The sequence below is a fragment of the Rhinichthys klamathensis genome, unplaced genomic scaffold (genome assembly GCF_029890125.1).
Source record: "Rhinichthys klamathensis goyatoka isolate OS25496 unplaced genomic scaffold, OSU_Roscu_1.1 h1tg000114l_1, whole genome shotgun sequence".
Taxonomy (NCBI): Eukaryota; Metazoa; Chordata; class Actinopteri; order Cypriniformes; family Leuciscidae; genus Rhinichthys; species Rhinichthys klamathensis.
Genome location: NW_026606651.1, coordinates 1,591,550 through 1,612,120, shown reverse-complemented (window position 1 = coordinate 1,612,120; position 20,571 = coordinate 1,591,550). Strand labels below are relative to the sequence as shown.

Sequence of the window (20,571 nt, the reverse complement as noted above, 5' to 3'; positions counted from 1 at the left end):
GTTTACTTTGTATTCTAAAGTACCTGACATTGAAAAGTATATTGTCTTTTACTATAATACACAATAATCAGATGTTCTGTAATAGAATCATAAGTAAAATGCAATAAAATGTCAATGCTTGACATAGGAAATGTCCGTAACATTGGCCAATCCCAAAATTATGCAGTACGAACAGCAATTATGGCCATCATTTTGTGCATTCGTGGACATGGTTATTTTCAAACGCGTTTTAGATAGCTTGTAATGCTTAATGCAGCATGTTGACGCAAGTCAACACAACCTGCTATTAAATCCTCAGATTGGCTTGTACTGCAGCAATTCTAGTTTTCCAAGTAGATTTAATTGTTATCTGTCATTGTTTTGACTCCATCCGCAATTATGAAACATAAACCAAACACGGCTACTTACTAACGTCTAATTAGTTTATCAGTGTTCAAACCGTACAGTAAAAGCCTTTTTAGCAAGGAATAAGGACTTGTGGGTAAACAAACTGCAGGGGGTGTATAATAAATATCAATAAACACGCTCCTTCAGTCACAGGAGCTTTCAGTTAAATGTCCAAGGTGCTTAACTCCAATATATAGAACAGAAGGGATTCAGCCTTTTGATTTGTGGTTATGTTTTGTCTCTATGAATGCTGCATAAATGCGTACGCAGGGATTTGCTTTTAGCCGCTTGGGGAAGCTGTGTAAAGAGATGGACTGAAAAAATGTGATACTGGCAAATATAAATAAACGTGACTGAAAATAAGAATGAGCGTGAGATTACATGTGGGTGAACCTCACAAAGCCTGTCAAAAACATGTCTGGGTTGTGTTTGACAACAAAATCAAAAGAAAAAAAAATTAATTAGAAATTATATTCTGGATAAAGATACAATGAAGTCTATTTTTAGGAGCTTTTTTGACGTTGTGACGATATATAAATGACATGTTTTTACAAAGTAAAATTTTATTTTATAAACTGTATACTGTAGATAGACAGATATGTTTATGTGTATATTTATGTGTGTGTTAATTTAGTATCATTGAAATATTGAGATACTAGTTATAATCATATTTTGAATCATTTTTAATTTTTTTATTTTCTATTTATAATTTTTCATAGTAATATTGTTGTGTATTTTTTTACATTTTTTAAATGTTTTTTTTTTAAATATGTCCATTTAATTTTTATTCATTTTTTATTTCAGTTTCAGTTTCAAATTTAGTTGTTTTAATACATCAAGAAAGAGCCACTGTCCAAACTCTAAATGATACTAAAATAGGCTGGATTTTCTTTATGATTTTAAATATGATTCTGACATGTTTTCATGAGATTCATCCATCCATGTGTGTTAATCCTACCTGGAAGCTATAAAGGACTGCGATGTTGATCTCCACCAGTGCCTGGTCCTTCCACAGGGATGAAGTCTTCCTCGTGTCCAGCCCCATCATTGTAGCTACTTCCTGAAATGGAGGGAATGAATCATACTGTACAGGGAGAGTATCCATACTGTATTCTCTCCGGATCTGAACCGAGGTTAATAGAACTGCCATTCGTGATCTGCCTCTATGGCAGATCTGGCGTGACCAGCAAGCCCTCTAAAAATACATTTCCAGTCAAAACTTGACATGAATATGTATTTCTCACGATCTTAAAAACCTTTTGATCTGAAGGCTTATTCTTACATTTTTATAAATTAGTTTTGGAGACAAATGTAAAATCATATTGATTATCAGGTGTGGAATAACATGAAATTGAGTGAATGATTAAAGATTTTCTTTTTTTTTATATGATTAGAATTATATTTGAGTATTTATTTTTATATGATAAAAATAAACAGTTGGTATGGTATTGGCTCATTGTCTTTTAGAATTTATTTCATAATACAATTGAAATGTGGAGGAGAGATTGTAAAACTGAGTATAAAAACTTGATGAATGAAAGCAGCATCTTTGTTAATTAAAATCTGCTTAAAATTACAGAGAGCAATTAAAAAAAAAGGATAAACAATGTGTAATATACCACATAATTAACTTAATCCATTATTATGAATGATAAAACACAAACATGTATTTCCTAATTTCCTGCTGGGGTACAATATCCAATTCATATGCATGTTAATGAACAAATGTAATGCAGTTTGGGTTCAAAAGTGTGATTTTTTTAGACATTTTCAGTGGTGCAGAGGTGATTTATGGCTGCCTGGTATGGTACCTCAAGTATGTTGTATCGAGAGCTGTCGCAGAAGTCTCTGACACCGATCTCGGTCCCCATGTACCAGCCGCTGAAGGGGCAGGCGGGGAACTCCAGTCCTCCGACCTCTAACAGCATGCTGGACACGGCAGGAAGGCCGTACCACTTTAGATTCAGCTCCTTAAACCATTCAAACCTAGACAGACAGACAGAAGGGTGGACAATATTAAACCCAGCACAAAGAGAAAAGTTCCATGCAGCGAAAGGTTCTTGGGATTTATTTGCATAACATATTGCAGTCAGCAGAATATCTTGGCATTTGCAGATGTACACCATTAAGCTTGGAGAGTATACCATTTAGAGTTTTCATCATAATTTCTCTGTAAGCAAATGCAAAAACATAGTAAGCACTGCCAAAACTGTCATTATCTCGAAACCAGCACCTGCAGGTGTCTCAAGTGTTGCGCTAAAAGGCAAATAAAGACCACCTGTCTGATATAAATGCAGAATGGCTGATCTACCCAAAAGTATTCACACAATTATTGCGTTAAATATTGCAGTGATCGAGTCCATTATTGACACAGCATAATACCAGCAATTTTCCCACAAACGAAACCATATGCAAATGCATCTCCTCCATTTAGATATGTTTGTTTGGCTGGTCAATTCTTTGAGCGTTTTGGGGAAAACTGTTAATAATGGGCATTATATCAATGCAAACGTCGAGTGCTGAAAAGTTCTAACTGTCTCATAATGGTAGTATTTCTACCAGTGCTTCAGATTTCCTAAGAATGTTTGATTTGTGTGCATTTGACTTTTACCTCCCACACATTTTAAATCACAGGAACATTGCAGGTATAAAACAAGCATATTTTAACCGAACTTCAACACAAAATTCAAGGTTTACTCCTAAAGAATGTCCAAATCACAATATGTGTTGCTGACATGACTTTTCTAGCGTAAGTGAAAATGACCAAGTGGTTTATTTCGCAAGTGGGCAGTGTATAAGCAGAAAGGAACATTTTGTTTTACTTAGTCACTAGAGCATTTAAAGGAGAACTCCGGGAAATTTTTAAGTTAATTTTGATCGTTACACCTTTGTGAGTACGGTCTATAGAAAAAAAACGAACCGGATCGGTGCTTGCAACACGGAGCTGTTCCCGCAAATGCCCAGAGCTCCCACTCAGCTAAAACGGCAGTTATGGGGGGATTTACATAAAGAGTGTCTTTGTACCTCTTAACAGACACAAAATGCAATTAAAATGTCTGTCCAACATGAACAGGGGCCTTACATGTGAACAAGATGCGCTTAGCAACTTAACCATTGTTTAAATTCACCTAAATAGTGTTTTTGACGGCAAGCTGTAGTCTCGCGCTGAAGTCCCGTGGGAACTCAGTTGTAGCCGGAAAAGTAAACAGTGTCCAGGTGGGAGGAGCGTAGTGTGTGAAGAGTGATGATCGGAGTTGCTTACAAGTGAAGAAGAAATGCTTCGTGTTTGTGCCTTTCCGAATTGTAGATACAGAATGCGAAAATATAAAAACTTACATTTTCATCGTCTTCCTTTCCATGACCTCGAGATTCTGCAGTTGTGGCTAGTTGTACTTCAACTTGATGTGCAAACTCCCATACAAGTACTACGCGCTAAAGATTACCGCATTTGCAGCGAACACTTTGACAAGGATGACTACACAGACAGAACATAGCGGGGCCGGTTGAAGAAAAAAGCCATTCCGTGGACAAAGACGGGTGCAAACACTGTGGAGGTAATGTAAACTTTATTTATCCTTCCATTTGGGCACACGGCTTGAGGAGAGATTGTGCAGTAATGTTTTTGTAGACTTATTTGCAAAACTTTAATTATTTCACTAGCTTCTATGACTTGAATTATATTCTCCATAGTTGCGTTACTACAAGCTTCTTCACTTGTAAGCAACTCCGATCATGCTCTTCGCGCTCCTCCCACCTGGACACTGTTTATCTTTTCCGGCTACAACTGAGTTCCCACGGGACTTCAGCGCGAGACTACAGCTTGCCGTCTAAAACACTATTTGGGTGAATTTAAACAATGGCTAAGTTGCTAAACGCATCTTGTTCACATGTAAGGCCCCTGTTCATGTTGGACAGACATTTTAATTGCATTTTGTGTCTGTTAAGAGGCACAAAGGGTTAAGAGGTACTTTTTGTTTATGCCCCCATAACTGCCGTTTTAGCTGATTGGGAGCTCTGGGCATTTGCGGGAACAGCTCCGTGTTGCAAGCACCGATCCGGTTCGTTTTTTTTTTTCTATAGACAAGTCCTCACAAAGGTGTAACGATCGAGATTAACTTAAAAATTGCCCGGAGTTCTCCTTTAACTGACTTATTTTATTGTTATTGTTCATAATTTTCATTCAATTTAATTGCATTATCCACTTTTACCCTTCACTCTTAAAAATAAAGGTTCTAAAGGGTTGTTTTTTTCTGCAGCAATGCCTTAAACCCACTTTTTGATTCCATGAAGGACCTTGCAGTGATCAGTTCTTAAAAGAATCATTTTTATAGAGTGAAGAAAATTCTATTAAGAACCTTTTTCCACAATGAAAAGGTTCCATTGATGTTAAAGGTTCTTCATTAAACCATAAATGCCAATAAAGAACTTTTATTTTTAAGTTTTTGATGCAAAGTTTAACTTCATCTGCATGACTTATGAGATCTAGAACTTTTTGATGCAAAGTTTAACTTCATCTGCATGACTTATGAGATCTAGAACTATGTCATATAGAGTATCTCAAGACCCAAGTATCTGATCATCTCTGACACACATCAGTGTCAAACTGACATCATTAAACAATCAAACTGAGGCAAGATCTGGAAAAAGGGCAAGTTTTATGCCAAATTAGCCCACGTTCCTGAATGTACGTGCATAAGAGGCACTCTCTCAGCTTGAGTTCTCTGTTGCTATGCATCCTGAAGCTCTGCACATTACAGCCTTTCTGATTTGTGATTTCCCTTTGGTATGTGCTGTATGACACATTATCATATTCTGGGTTTATGGACATGTTAGGTGCAAAGCGTTTTAAGCACTGAAGTGCTTCAACAATGTTTTCCTACACAACGATGTTCCTACATGTGTTTGATGATCATAAAACAGACTGACCCCCCCCAAAAAACTCTACAATATGTTTAGTTCTTCTTACTTTGGATGTAAGATGGGAACCTCAAGTACAAGATCATCAGGAATCTCAAAAAGCTCAGGATCATTCCCACTGGCTTGGAGAAGAAGGGGCAAAACATCAAACCGGCTTTTTGGAGCTTTCCATCCTTGCTGTATACAGATCTGCAAGTCAAAAACAAATAAGAACAGAACTTCTTTTGGACCATCTGACAGAGTAACAAGATGAATTCCTGCTGGAAAATCCAAGATTAAAACTGTCAACTGTGGTCATTGGCAGGTAGACCATCTTGAACCAGCTACAAACCAGATATTAGTCGGTCCTAAGGTAGTCAAGCTGGTTTTTGGAACATATTGGTTGTTTACCCAGCTAATGACCATCTTGGACCAGCTAATAATTTGTTTAGCTCCAAATGTTCCAAAATACAGATTGGACCGCCATAAAACAACTCAAATACAATTAATAATAAATAAATAAATCGAATAAATCCCAATAATGATAAGAAATACCCATGATGCCACAAAAAAAAAGACTTGTATGAATCAGTTTGACTCGTTATTCTTGTTTGTACTGGTAACATGCTTCAATCAATATGTCAGTAGGATGCTTTTGTGATGCCTGTGACAATCAAAGCTATTGTAGTATAGCTTTCCATCTCACCTCTGTAAGCTCCACGGAAGCTGGATCTCCAAGAATTGATCCATCAGGCTGCTTGTAGCCTGCGTACCGGATCAACTGGTTGTTCCACACCCGGAAGTCATGATTCACGTCTGTCCTCTGGGGGAAGATGGTAATAGCCGATCTACACATCAGAGACAATAGAGCATTGGGGTAATGCTGAGATCCCTCTGGTGGATTTACAGTTCTAATCCTCTAATTCAGGCAGTTTTACAGACTCCATTAAAATGTACAGATATGTCAATGTTTATAACATCTTAATGTTTTCATGCCTTATGGTTGCATTTAGCAAATTAGAGCAGGGCATTAATATAGGTGACATTTTGTGTATGTATATACGAGGGTAAATTTTTTATCCTAAATTTGTTTGTTTGAATGTGTGTAACGGAGGCAAGCTAGTAAGAGCTGTCTGGGCAAACCTCACTCCCCTGCTCTTAAGAGGCCCACTAGCGACAGACACTAGAGGATGCAGTCTTAAGCGCCCCTGTTAGCGTGCCCGCCTCCCATGACAGAAACGCTAGTTTGAAACCTGCTCGGAGCAGGGCGAGTAGAACCTGAGGGGTTTAATTGGTGCCGTGACCCAGATGGGAGTGAGGTTTAGGCAAATAGAACCGGAGGAGTTTCTTGTGGGTAAAGTTGGATATGCTTATATATCCAACTTTATATAAAACGGCATGCAATAATATAGTTGAAATTTTATGACAGTAGAAACAAATCATGCAGACGAGATTTGCTATAAAGTAAATAGCTTTACATGAGTATACTGTATGTATTCGGACAACATTGGATGTACTACATATCCAACTTTAAATATGCTGTTAGCTTTGAGGTCATACTAATGCGCTTCACAACAAAGAATTTTACAGTAATTCTCTTCTGGAAAATATATTGGAGTATTATTTATTTTTTTACTCTTTTAAAAAGTGAAATAATTTTTTTAGGATGGACATTTTAAAAAAAAAATCCATCAAAATGCTGCCATTGAGATAAACAGGAATGCTAATAAATACTGTTTTTCAGATATATAGAACTGAAAAACAAAAAGCAAGCTTGCTTCCTAGCTAACAGAGTTTTGGGCTAGGAAACTAGCTGACAACCCAGCGAAAAAAGCTTTGCCAGGTTGGAAGACCATCCTGAAGACTAACTAAGACCAAAACATTTAACTGTACTATATAGTTAGCTATATTAGCAGGATAATGTATAAATCAGCTTTACCCTGCTGAAAAACAACCTTGACTGGTTTGCTAATCTTAGCCATTACCATCCCGATAATAGTAATTATATAGTAGAGTTTATCGTTTTAAGTGCTTTTGAAATCAAACTACCCAATCTGTTCCATATGCAAACAGAAACGTGTTTCACTGCTGAAAATACATGGCATTGACGTCACTTTGGGGCTCCAACAGTGTTGAGGTGCCTTTACTTGTTTACTGACTTCAACAGTATGCTAAGAGCGCAAAGTGTCAGTCCAACTAATCTAAATAACAAGTTCCGTCACTCTCGAAATACGACTCTGGAGGAAATTTGGGTCACCAGCCTGTTTGCAAAAGCGCAGAGAAGCTTTTCTTGCTAACAGAGAAATGTGCCTTGATTTGTTTATGTGCAGAAAAAGAGTGTAGGAGACCTCTGACGTTTATTCTGGCAGGTCTTGATGATGTAAGAAGCAAGCGTGGGGGCTTTTGCCTGTATAACAGCGTTTCCTCTCTTCTTGTTTTAATTTTCCATTTTCCTCGCCCCTCTCTCTCACTCTCCCGGGCTCTAATCATTCTGTTAGACTGACGCTAATTAAACAGAACAGAGAGTAAGTGTCGTGTATGATTAGCTTTGTAACGTGGCAGCGGAGCCAGCGCTAGGCAATGCTGTGGCAGGTGCTGTACTGAGGGCTGTGGAACAAGGTGACAAAGAGAGAATGGGAACACACACTTTGACAGGGAAGGAGGCAAATCGCAGAGAAAAGGAGATGCAGAAAAAAAACAGGAAGAGAAAGGAGCTGGTGAAAAACGACCACACTTACCTGAGGTTCCCTTTGTTGGTGGCATATTTGATGTGGTTGCAGATGTAATTAAACATTCCGTGAGCGGTTGTGCAGTCTCGAGCGTCGAACACCTCGGGGAAGAAATGTATTTACTTTTTAGGACACTTTTTATTTCTATCATCACTGCATTTCAATAGCTATCACATTGTTATAGCTCTAGATGAGATGAAGGGAATGGTATATTGCATTTGTGGAAATACATTTGATATTCGACTAATCTGGAGATAGAGATTAAACATAGTTAGATTTACATTTAATGTAATTTACTTAAGTATGGCATGCTTCTGGAAAATAAATGACCATTTTCAGGTTAAGATTAGGGACTGGGTTTGGTCAATGGTTGTTTGATAGTAATGTTGTTCGAGAACCATCCAAGGATCTAGGACGAGAAATAAAAACTAGCTCAATACCTGTAATTTGGACCACTGGATCCGTCCCACACAGCGAGCTGCATTTCTCCATGCGTGTTTGGCCCCATAGATTAGCTCTGTGTCTTTCAACTGATATGTTCCAGAAGTTTCAATCTCTTTTTTGACCTCTTCTAGCCGATCAACATGAGCCTTTGAGCCGCATCTGTTCAGACAAAACCCAAACAATTAGAGGTGCATTTATAAGAAAATATTTACAATTAACAACAAAAGTTATGTTGTATAAAAAATATATATATATATATATATATCAGTTTTTTTTCTTAAAAAAAAAAATCCCTAAAACAAGATGTACAGTATATGAGATATAGTAGAGATATTTGTTTGCGGATAGTATATCTTGAGATATAGTAGAGATATTTTTTTGCGGATAGTATATCTTGAAATAAGTTCTTACTTCAATGGCAATTTTAAAGCAAAGAAAATAATATATATATATATATATATATATATATATATATATATATATATATATATATATATATATATATATATATATATATATATAGAGAGAGAGAGAGAGAGAGAGAGAGAGAGAGAGAGAGAGAGAGAGAGAGAGAGAGAGAGAGAGAGAGAGAGAGAGAGAGAGAGAGAGAGAGAGAGAGAGAGCATATGTGTATATTTACATATTTGTATGTCTTAAATTTAAGTTGTTCTCCTACCTTTTGATTGATGTGAAGTACTGGTCAATGAAATCTGTTGCAAGTGGTAGCAATTCGTCTTTTCTTCGGACTTCATCTGGTTTGCGACTGTGCTGGTTTGGCATCATAATAGAGCCTATACAAACACGCTCGGTGCAGATCGGAACCTGCTAATAAAAAGCAACTAGTATAATAAGAAAACTGAGTGTGCAAATTCAAACATGCTACATCACTCATAGAAATGTGCTACAAATTGTATTGTGCCCGTCTCACACATATTGTGTCCATAGGAGTTTAACTGCAACAGCAGGCAGAAGTTGAGATGCCTTTTCTGCAACAGAAGCGCAGCTCTATACAGAAAATAAGGTGATGTCTGGGTGAGCACATTGAGTACTTCCTTTAATTACCACCATAAATAACAAAATGTCATGAAATTTAAGTTACATAAGGGGCAGCAAATTTACATCCAAATGGTATTATTTAGATTTACACACACAGCTTGTTTTTTCTAACAGTTTTAGGTTGCTGCCTTTATTTAAAAAAAAAGAATTAATAATGCATCCGTGTATATATTTCAATTACGAAAACTCTCGAAATAGTTTTAACATGTTAATGAATATGGCAATAAATTTGGTCTTAGTGGACTAGATCTGATATGCTGCTGCTGAGCGAGTGTAGACTTTCTACCATAGATAGACAGACAAGCTGCTGTGAGCATGTAAGATATGCTGCTGCTGCTGCATAAATAGACATACATAAATCCTATAGCAGATGTAGGCAGGTGGAGCTAGGGGAGGTGGAGGGGTTCAGAGGAACGGATTAGGATTAGTTTATAGCAAACAATGAACCAGACTATTTTTAAATGTTGGGCAAGCAATCTCATTGGCTGCATAGGTAAGCAGGGTGTGTTAATGATGTGATTGCATGTAAAGGACCTATCAGCCTGCGCCCTCTAGAGTTTCATGACTCTAATATACAAAATAAATCTTAATTTATAATCTGGTAGTGAAAATAGGTACATTTTTGGAGTTTTGCAAAATTGTCGTAAGGGGCACGTTTTCCCATGTTGCTTCTAACACATTCAGTACGAACATTGCAACTTGTTAAAATGGTTAGAGAAATGAAAAAAGGCGAATGTTATGTGTCGCGCACATGCTGCAAAACGTAGCAATCGTGCAATAGGACCCTTTTAAGGCAGTGAATATGCATCATATTCTAATCAAATATTGGGCATGTGAAACAAAGACAGAGCTACAGCATTTATTGTACATGCGTTTCAGGAGTATGTTAGTTGAAAATGTATGAAAAACATATTTCTAAGTGATAAGTGGCAGGCTTCATCAGAGCTTGATAAGAAGCAAAGAGACAAACGGAAGTCGCTCATTGCCTTGGGGAAAATACTCATATGGTCACTATAATAAGAAGTGCACTGTCACTTTCTGTAGCTGCTAATATGTTCACTGGATTAGGGGTGGAAAGACAGAGCTGAAAAATAACAACAAGCCTGTCCAAGCTAGTGCTGTTTAATTAAGGACTGACTTATTTTTATGTCACATATTGCCCTTTCAGTCTGGTGAAGCATTTAAACCATTGACCCATAACGTTCAACAGTTTCAGAGTAACCAGCCCAAAATAACTTAATAGTCCCTTTAAAGCAAGTCAGTTCACAAGGTGGCCAACTTGGTAACACCCTCATAGTTACTGTAGAGCTCACGTCATAAACAAAAATTTGTAGTTCAACCAAAACAAACAAAGAACAAGAACAAAATGCATGGTGTCTACCAAATATGAATGAATGTGCATAAAGCAAACCACAAAGGGCGAGTTATTAGTTTTACGTGAATGCACAATAAGATCAATCCTTAATATTATTGAAATACTGTACAGCGCTGAAATGAAAAATGATGTAAAATGGTTCACTAACCACAATAGAAGGTTCATTAAAGGGGTCCTATTATGCCCTTTTACGAAGTCTTGATATTGTTTTTGGGTTGTATAAGAATATGTTTCATGCTTCATTGTGCCGTTTAGTTCCTGTTACGATGAAGCCTCTCCTTCCGAAATATGAAATATGCATGTGATTGGCAGCGCTTAGCGCGTGTTCGAGAAATATCCCTCCCCTCCATAACTGTGAGTTCTGCTCTGGTGTAAATAATTAAGGATTGCGTCAATTTCAAACCAATTCAAGCCCGATTCAGACCCCAACAATGTTAACGAACAAGAGGATCATGAATACAGAATGGATTTTAAGCACAGACTTTGCCAAAACGGATTTCACAGGACATTTCAGAGTGGTTTTTTTGTAATTTTCTTATAGATCCGCAATGTTATCCACCATTTAAAGCTGCAGTTCGTAGTTTTTCACCATCTCGGTTCAAAATCTGCAATTGCAGTTATTCGCGGGATTATCAACTTCACGTGGGTTGTGCCTCGGCCCGGGACAGCGCGGATGAATCCAATGTTTTGAGGAGAATGTGCGGCTGTGAGTCGCCGCGCCGGTGTGGATACTGGCATTCAGAATCACAGATTATACTTTTTGAAAGTATGACCAACATAAGAATTTTCACTGGAAAATGTAATCTGAACAAGTAACATTCAATTTTGTTCTGACCAACTAAGCATTGAAGTAAATCACGCTGATTAAATTTAACGATCGCTTATCATATCACATCAAACCGTGCAAATTATACTTTGTTCTCAAATTGTTAATGTTAACAACGTCAGCATTGTGCGACTACATTTAATGCCTTTCCGATATTTATCCTTGTTTTCGCATGGGCCCGGTTGCAGTCTCTTTTTTTCTGCAGCCACTCCGAAGTCCGAAGTTTTACAACGGTTGAATCTCCAGTTGATAAGTTTATATCAAGTGCTGTGAGAAAAGGCTATAAATCTCCACCTCCAACATCCTCACACGCAACATAGCCGAGACTCCTTTATGTGTACAGATGTGACGTAATGATGCAAAGACATGCTCGAATCTCCCGTGGAAATCCACCAGTACCACTGGAATTAAAAACATTATTACAAGCTTACCGCTTTGAATCGAGCTAAGGCAAGCAGATAGTTTTGAACACTGGCTGGTTATGTAATTGCTCAAATTTATTTGAATAATTTTTAACCCAGAAAAGTTACGGACTGCAGCTTTAATCATTTGTCAGAAAACAATGGTAATACAAACATTAATCGATCACAAAATCATGGACAATTTTTCCTAAGGGGCGGTGAACCGTCTTACAAAAGCTACAGTAAACACTACATCTATACTGTAATGTTAGTTAGCAGGTGAGCGGAGGCAAAGCTTTGCCCTTGGCTTACATTCTAGCAACTACATAAAACTGTTAATGGAAAACACAACTACAAGTAATAAGACATACTTACAAGCTGTGATCCATAAACAACAAATGTGAACACTTCTTTTCAGGAGAAGCTTTAGTGTGCAGCCTGTATTGTACTCGTTCTGGAAGCTGTTCTCCGTAAAATGTGCAGCGCACAGACAAACATTGGGGTTATAATGATCAGGAACAGTGTTAAAAATAATTTAACCACTCTTAAGTTTGTCCACCTTTGGATAATAAACAGCGACAACACTCTTCATCTTATATGAAAAGAGCTATATAAACCAACGAAATGAACGAAATGACTCGGGAAAAAAAGATTCGTTCATTTTGATGAACGAGTTCGAACAGGAGATTCACGAACGCGAATCACAGAACATAGCAAGGCGAGCATTTGTACTTATAAAACTTAAACTTTTTTTTTTTTTTTTTTTTTTATGATCGATCGTTTCGCTAGATAAGACCCTTATTCATAGTCTGGTATCGTTTAAAGCCCTTTGAAGCTGCAATGAAACGGTCATTTGGACCTTGAACCGTTTGGCTACCATTGAAGTCCATTATATGGAGAAAAATCCTGGAATGTTTTCATCAAAAACCTTAATTTCTTTTCGACTGAAGAAAGAAAGACATGGACATCTTGGATGACATGGGGGTGAGTAAATTATCAGCAAAAGTTTTTTTTAAAGTGAACTAATCCTTTAAGTTTGTCCACCTTTGGATAATAAACAGCGACGACACTCTTCATCTTCTATGAAAAGAGCTATATAAATGTAACGAATTAATTGTAAACAACCAGGCCTCGCCGACTTTTTTTGCGATTTCCTTGGGTGGAGATTATTTAAATGATCCGGAAAAAAAACATTGTAGTCCAAACGAGCCATTTGTTGTAGTTCTTGGAAAGTGAATTCTCCCTTTGGAGTGGATCCGACTTTGAGCTTTGTAACCTTGCAGATCTTTTTTTATGCTCAAAAAACATCATTACAGACTAACTAAAGTTGGAAAAGCATAATGGACCCTTTAAAAAAATTAGTGTATACACAAATTTCACTCAGAAATTGCTATAACATTTACAAAGAAATGGTAAGTAACAAATTGAATTGACATTTTGAAGTAAAAAAAACTGCAATAGTATGTCAAATGTACTGTTTTCTGCTGTATCATCCTACATCGTCCCCCAACCACCATATTGAATGTTTCAATTTCTTCTATTAATTACATTTCTCCCCTCCCTTATGCTGTGTCTAAACTAACTCAGGGTACCACGACCATTACTTGCACCAACGCAGAATATCTTACCAATTTATTGTATCAAGTGGCATGTACTGGGACACCTGTGTGACTAACCAAACAAGCATTTATACTGATGCCGCTTATCATAAAATAAAATAAGACTTTCATTAGTTTCTTCGCATTCACCCACCATAAGGGACTGTGAATGCAGTCTTGCAGCTGTCACATTCTGTAGAGTTGGAGATTCAACCCAAAAATCCTTCAGAATGTGATATATTATAAATCATACCATCTGTAATTAGCATCAATTAGCATGCAAAGCCATCCTCTCATGAAAGTGCGCAGAACTTCATAACCCCCTCTTGGAAGGATGATTCAGATTTAGAGAGATGTTGAGAGTTCTGCAAACATGTTGTCGTACAGACTTATGTCTACAGTGGAAGGCAAAAGCTAATTTTAAACCTCAGTTTGTTCACAACATTTGGAGGATTCTATAGGAGTAGCTAAATTGCAAGCAAATGCAAATAGCAAAAGTCAGCTCTAATTCCACGTCATGTCCGAATTACCATAATTATGAGTTTCCGACTTTAAAAATGGCTTATATTTTTGTTGAATTCATTTTTATAAATAATCCGAGTTCTCACACTAGTGTTGTGACATGTAAAAACAACCAAGATGGCAGCAGCTAAAGCTACTTTGTTGGCAACCTCTGTTTGATTTTCAACCTCTGGCATTTTAATATTTTGCAAGAGGTGAATTAAGGTAAGTGCTAAAGTATTTTTCACTCAATACTAACAAAGGCACACTTGGATCCATTTTAGTGTTATGAGTGTTGCCATAGATACAGTTCCTTCTCGTGTCTGTGTCTTAAATCTCAGAGTTGTCATTTTTGTAATTACGGTAATTCCAACACAATGTAAACGCTGCATGAACCTCTCACACTGAACCATTCCTGATATGTCTTGTTGTTAGATCACTTTGGAAACACCTGAATAAGCAATGAAATAGGCCTATTGATCACAGAAAATGTATTAAGGTCCCTTTCTGGTTACAGAGACTACAGGAAAAGAGTTCAACTGTAGCTAGAACCATTGTGTACCTATCGATCCATTTCATATTTTTCCTAATCAAATATAGTTTTTGTTAGAAAAGGCCACGTTCCTTGCGCATGTTCCATCAGTCATCATCAGTAGAGACTCAGCAGGACTGTGTGTGCAAATGTGAGCGTCAGTAAACAAATGTAAGTTGCCTGTTTATCAAGTAAATGGTAAAGAGTGAATACAATGTTATCCTGTCACTAAGCGATGAGTATTTTTCAGTGTTGAAGCCATGTATCGCGCACTGTTGAGCGCATGTGAATGTGCTTTCCTATTATTTTATTACTTTTGAAAATTTGAAACGTGTGATAGTACCTGATGTAAACAGCAATGCGTCTTGGTTGACTACTTGTGATCGGATCACCAAAACAAATCTTAATAAAGAGCGGAAATAAAGAGCTTCTCTTAAGCTCACTCGATTTTCGGGATATTGTATATAATTTGCGGGCATCAGGGAGCCGCTATCAATATGCGGGAGACTCCCAGAACTTCTGAGAGAGGTGGGATGTCTGAAATGATATCTCTTTATATTCTCAATTAAATGGCAAATAGATCATATACAGGTACAAGGCCTTCCTTAAAGCTTTGAGGTCAACATCAAACATACCGTGCTGGAGCTGTGATGTAGAGTATCATTGTATAAACCTCCAGTTTCCCAATTCTTCACTTTCATGAATCTGGGACATTTGGAGGGACTTCCATTCTGTACAGTCTTAGTGGGGGAAACACTTCCATGGGTTTGCGGCTGTGGAGGAACAAACATTACACCTTATTAGCAACTTGTTTATTAGCAAACACTATTATCCAAAATGACTCCCTGTACACCTATTACAGGAACAATTCCCACAACACTCTCCAAGAACAATTCAAAAGAACGTTTAGGTTATCAACACTGACATTTAAAAAAAAAATTAGGCAACCAAGCGAAACCAGGGTTTTACTTCTTGAAAAGAATATTAAAGGACATTAATAATGTAACATCTACTAAAATGCATTCAAATAAAACAATGTTTTATTTGTCAAACTTATTTGTATCACCTATCATAAATATGCAAATATTGATTAATATACTGACATATTCATATAAGCATGGGAGTTGTGGTAAAAGGAGATCAAACATAGCATTTTCTAAATAAGTCATATAAAAAGCATAATAATACATATTAAACAAAAGAATATTAAATTTCTTTAAAATAATGTTTTGGCTATCAACACAGACATGTAACCATCCTTATCAGGTCACTAAGCAAAAACTGACTTTTAGGTCTCGTTTTTATGTTTGACATTGAGTCTAGAAAACTAGGAATCTGAGTGAAGACAAATGATATTTGACACCAATTAACTTTCTTTGCAAAATTATTTATTCTTATAAAGCTATTTTAACAACCAGCAGGTTAGGGGGGGGGGGGGGGGGGGGGGGGAGGAATTATACTCAAAGTGTCAAAGGGATAATCAGCATTATTAAGGAAAGTTTAATTGAGCTTTGATTTTCAGAGAGAATAAAATGCTCTCATTGACTTTCCATTCAAAAGATGACTGTAATTTGCTTCATGTACAAATGTATCAGAAGTTGACATCTTTAATCCAATGGAAATCAATCTAGCAACCATTATATTCCTTATGAAGACCCAGTTCACAGGCCGACGGCTTCGACACCACATCACTCGCATAATTGTGGTGGTTTCTGATGATATGAATGCAAACTTCAATATCAGCCTTGGCCCATTATGTTCACTGTCCCCTGGAAGAATAGTGGGCGTCCTTCTACTCAATCGATTTGATTCTCCTCAGAAGACAAATATGTCTCTGGCTACACAACACGATTGGTATTTCAAAGCCACCACGCTACACTTGGCTGGCACGGAAAACAGCACACTCAATTTTGCGCATGTAAGACATCTGAAGTAAAACGGATGAGAAGAACAATCTTGTCACAAGTGAAAAGTGAGGACAAGCGGATATGATACACCCTCACATATATACAAACGTACACCGTGACAGGAAGGCATTGTGAAAGATATGGTGTAAAATTAAAAAAGGAAACTTCAACTGAGGATTCTGTGTACATGACAGCGTCGCCCCGAGCAACGACTGACACACACACACACACAACCACGTGTTCGAGCGGGGTGGAATAATCGGCAACATCATCGACACTTGGAGAGACCACTTACCCACACAGGAGCACTTCAGAAACAAGCACTCGATACACTCACGTAACATTCACAGACCAGCAGAGCACACCATCACTGCTGCACCTCGCTTGATAACAGGCACTGCAGGGGAAACTGCTTTGTCTACGTCTCATCCTTCTCATAATACAGCTGTATTAACACAAGCTGCGCACTAAGCTTTATTGTGTAAAAGAGTAACATGAGCTGATTTGACAAACTAATTTCACAAGCTGCTAATAAATAAAACATTGTGGAATGACTAATCAGATGAAAAGATTGTTTCCTTGGATGTCATGGAAATTGTCTGTATAAATAGGCCTACCTAATATTAGCTTTTTATACGTCTTTCCATCCATCCATCTAATATTTCTCATCTGTCCGTCTATCCATCCATCCATCTATCTGCCTGTCCATCTGTCTATCTTCACTTTCATGGAGATAGATTGCACTGTATGAATATATCTACAATAGCCACTGACCAATTTGGGATGTATATTAAATGGCATCAATAAATTGTAACATCTCCTGTTACAATTTATTGCATATAATACATGCATTTAAAACACTGGCATGTCAAAATTATTTGCATCACCAATCATAAATATGCAAATATTGCTTAATATATTGCAATATTCATAAAAGAGGGCTGAAATAGCTTAATTGATGCTTAAATTGCATCAATAACGCAACATCTCCTTATAAAATACATGCAAAAATAAAAGTGTAAAAATTCTTTGCATCACCAACCCTAAATATGCAAATATTGATTAATATACAGTATTCACATATTCATATTAAGTATGAGATTTGTACTAAAGGGTGTCTACATTATAGCATTTTCTAAATAAGTCATACATATATTTTTTTAAAGCAAAAATAGTGATAAAAGACAAATTTCTATCATTTTTGAAAGCAACTTTGGAAAAGACATCTTTTAGATGCAAAAATGTAAAAGTAAAACTTAAATTTGTAGGTGATCAAGTGTCATGCATCTACATGGTAAATAATAACAAGGTTTTTTTTTATGGGCGCTGTGAAGTGATATACACAGTAGCTAATGGTAAATATGCATTTGGTATCATAGCAATTAATAAATCACGTTTTTTCACGTGGAATGCTGTATTGACACAAGCATCCAGGAGAGGAACTATCCGTTTTATAATTTAACTTATGAGGGCATGGAATAAACAAAAATGTAGATGATAAAATAATATTGCTAATTTTTCACGCAGAGCTTCAAAGGCGGCAAGATCATTGTTTAATGATGTTAGCAGCTCATCTGTCCAACTGCTTCACACCACTTCCACTGGGCGAGCGAGCCTTATTAGTGCTTAAATTATGCAGGGCACTGCTGTTAGCCTTGGAAAACTCAGCACATTTCTAAAAAAAACCTCAACCACATCAGACAGACTGAAAGGTTATTATCATCTCAAACATTTCAAAATATCCCACCTGTGTTTCTTTTAGTGCGTTTGCTATAACTAAAGCAACGAAACATGCATTCTGTCTAGTGTCAGCAAGGTTAACTTTCCAGAGTTCAGACACTTCTTACAAAAAAACAAGCTGTTCAATTTACAGCTTGCCAAAGAAATGTAAAACAAGTTTAAAATTGTCTAAAGCAACCTAAAGAGAATGCTCACTTATCTCAGCAGGAATATGCTGTATATCTAACAGTGTGTCAAGAATATTCTGGCCATGTTCGAGCAAATTCATTACCCACCATTGTGTGTCAGTGGGAATATGCTAAAAGTGCAAAATGTCAGCATTCACTTCTGTTATAACAAGTTATTATAGAGTAGCCAAGGTCTCACTGTCAGAGTGAAGTGAAGATTACAAGGGAATGTGTTATCGACCCTTAGCCTTTGCAGATAATGTCATATCTGGCTAGCCATTTAAAGTCAATGTGACTGAATAACACACACTTAACCCTTATGCGCAGTTCGTTTATTCCTGCTACAGACTGTGCGATTTCGGCAATCCTATAAGATCATTACAAATCACACTGTATGACATGGATCTAATAAACTTGGGTACGACATGCATGTAGACTGTACGACGATGACATGGAATCCTAGGCTACAACGCTATAGTGTACAAGAATAAAACTTCAGTATGCGCTAGTGGTAAAATATATATAAAAATAGCGCACTTTTTGGAAATGATGGTTTTTATGTGAGCTGAAAAAAAGAAGAGGTGTTACTAGAGAAAGAGAAAAGAGAACGACCTGGGATGCCAATTTTGCAAATGGAGCTTGAGGTAAAACAAGTTTAAGTTTTAGCGCCATGTTGCGTTGATGCTAACATTTCTGAAACTAAGAAAATTATCGCAGGCTATCTTTGGTCGCAAGACCATGAGAACGGCCGTCTTCGAACCGCTTTCACTGTACAGAAATCGCCACGATTGACAGACAGCCCAAAATCATTCAATGGCAATAGGGTGTACACTCAGGATGTTAGGGGTCTCTCAGACCCAGAGAAATGTGATTTTGTAACAATGTTTTTTTTTTTGTTTTTTTTACAAATGTGAATCAATCAATTTTGTTATGTTTTTACTCTCACGTTATGTGTGTTATATGTGTGTATATGTGCGTGTTTGCATTTGTTCGCCATCGTGGATGTGTTGTGGTGTCACTCCATTTCTTTCATTCATGACTTATTTTGGACAAATTATGTAACAGAACAACATGTCATCTCACCCTTTCATTTCTTATGAGTGATTTTGTGGGTTTGGAGGGAGTTGGGGTTGTGTGTTTTCTGCTTTGTAACTGACTTTTTTGACAAATTATGTAACAGAAAGCAAAACATTTTTGGTAAGTCACCCATTGATTCCTATGGGTGGGGGTGGGGAGTTGTTGTTGTTGGTGGTGTGTGTGTGAGCACGAGCTTTCCACATTGTGGATGTGTTATAGTGTTTCCACTTCATTATTTGTGTTGTCATGTAAACGTACCCTAATTTCACTTAATCAGCACAAAACAGTGTACTAAAAACGGAAACGTTTTTGCGTTTTTCGCATACAGACGATAACAGTCAAAACGATCCCCATTTACACTGATCCTTGAAACTGGTTAAAAAGGCTATATATTATGCATGTCAGGATGGCGATGTCACTTTGTAAAGAAACACTACAGCTGTGTCGGCCTCCAAATGAGTTCATTTTTCCTTGCAATGAAGGATAAAACAGATGGATCCTTTGTGGCCTTGTCTGTATAATTTAGAGAAATTGCCGAATTACACTTTTAAACGCAAGTATTGGGTTACAGGTTACTCAAATATCTGATACAAATGTAAAATAAATAAATAAATAAATAAATAAAACCCTTCAAAAAAGTATACATTTGATAATTACCCCACTAGGGGTGGTGAAAAAAATCGATTATTGATTAATCGCGAGTATGTTTATGGACGAGTATGAATCGATTATTACATTTTCAAAAATCGATTTTTTATTATAAAAAAAAAAATTTGCATTATTTTATTTTGTAAAAAATGTTATACCGGAAGTTGAACGTCACGAACGCGCCCAGTTCCAGTAGCAAGCGCGTGTAACGGCAGCCAGAGGGAGCGAGTGAGAGCAGGTGTGCCGGAGACACACTGGCTGCGTGGCGTGAGCGTCTCAGCTGCGTG

General features: G+C 37.1%; 1 protein-coding gene across 4 annotated transcripts in view; it reads right to left on the bottom strand.

Annotated features, from left to right (window-relative positions):
* The window catches only part of nos1 (nitric oxide synthase 1 (neuronal)), a 68,659-nt gene that overhangs the window by 32,240 nt on the left and 15,848 nt on the right, over positions 1 to 20,571 (bottom strand). For 2 of the 4 annotated variants that reach the window (XM_056254742.1, XM_056254744.1), the window contains exons 4-11: positions 15,381 to 15,518; positions 9,133 to 9,281; positions 8,453 to 8,615; positions 8,022 to 8,113; positions 5,990 to 6,131; positions 5,354 to 5,493; positions 2,199 to 2,373; positions 1,346 to 1,447 (exon numbers count right to left, since the gene is read on the bottom strand). In XM_056254742.1, the coding sequence (XP_056110717.1) occupies positions 1,346 to 1,447; positions 2,199 to 2,373; positions 5,354 to 5,493; positions 5,990 to 6,131; positions 8,022 to 8,113; positions 8,453 to 8,615; positions 9,133 to 9,281; positions 15,381 to 15,518 (1,101 nt within the window). The remainder of the gene's footprint in view (positions 1 to 1,345; positions 1,448 to 2,198; positions 2,374 to 5,353; positions 5,494 to 5,989; positions 6,132 to 8,021; positions 8,114 to 8,452; positions 8,616 to 9,132; positions 9,282 to 15,380; positions 15,519 to 20,571) is intronic. The other 2 variants (XM_056254743.1, XM_056254745.1) reach the window with 1 other exon arrangement.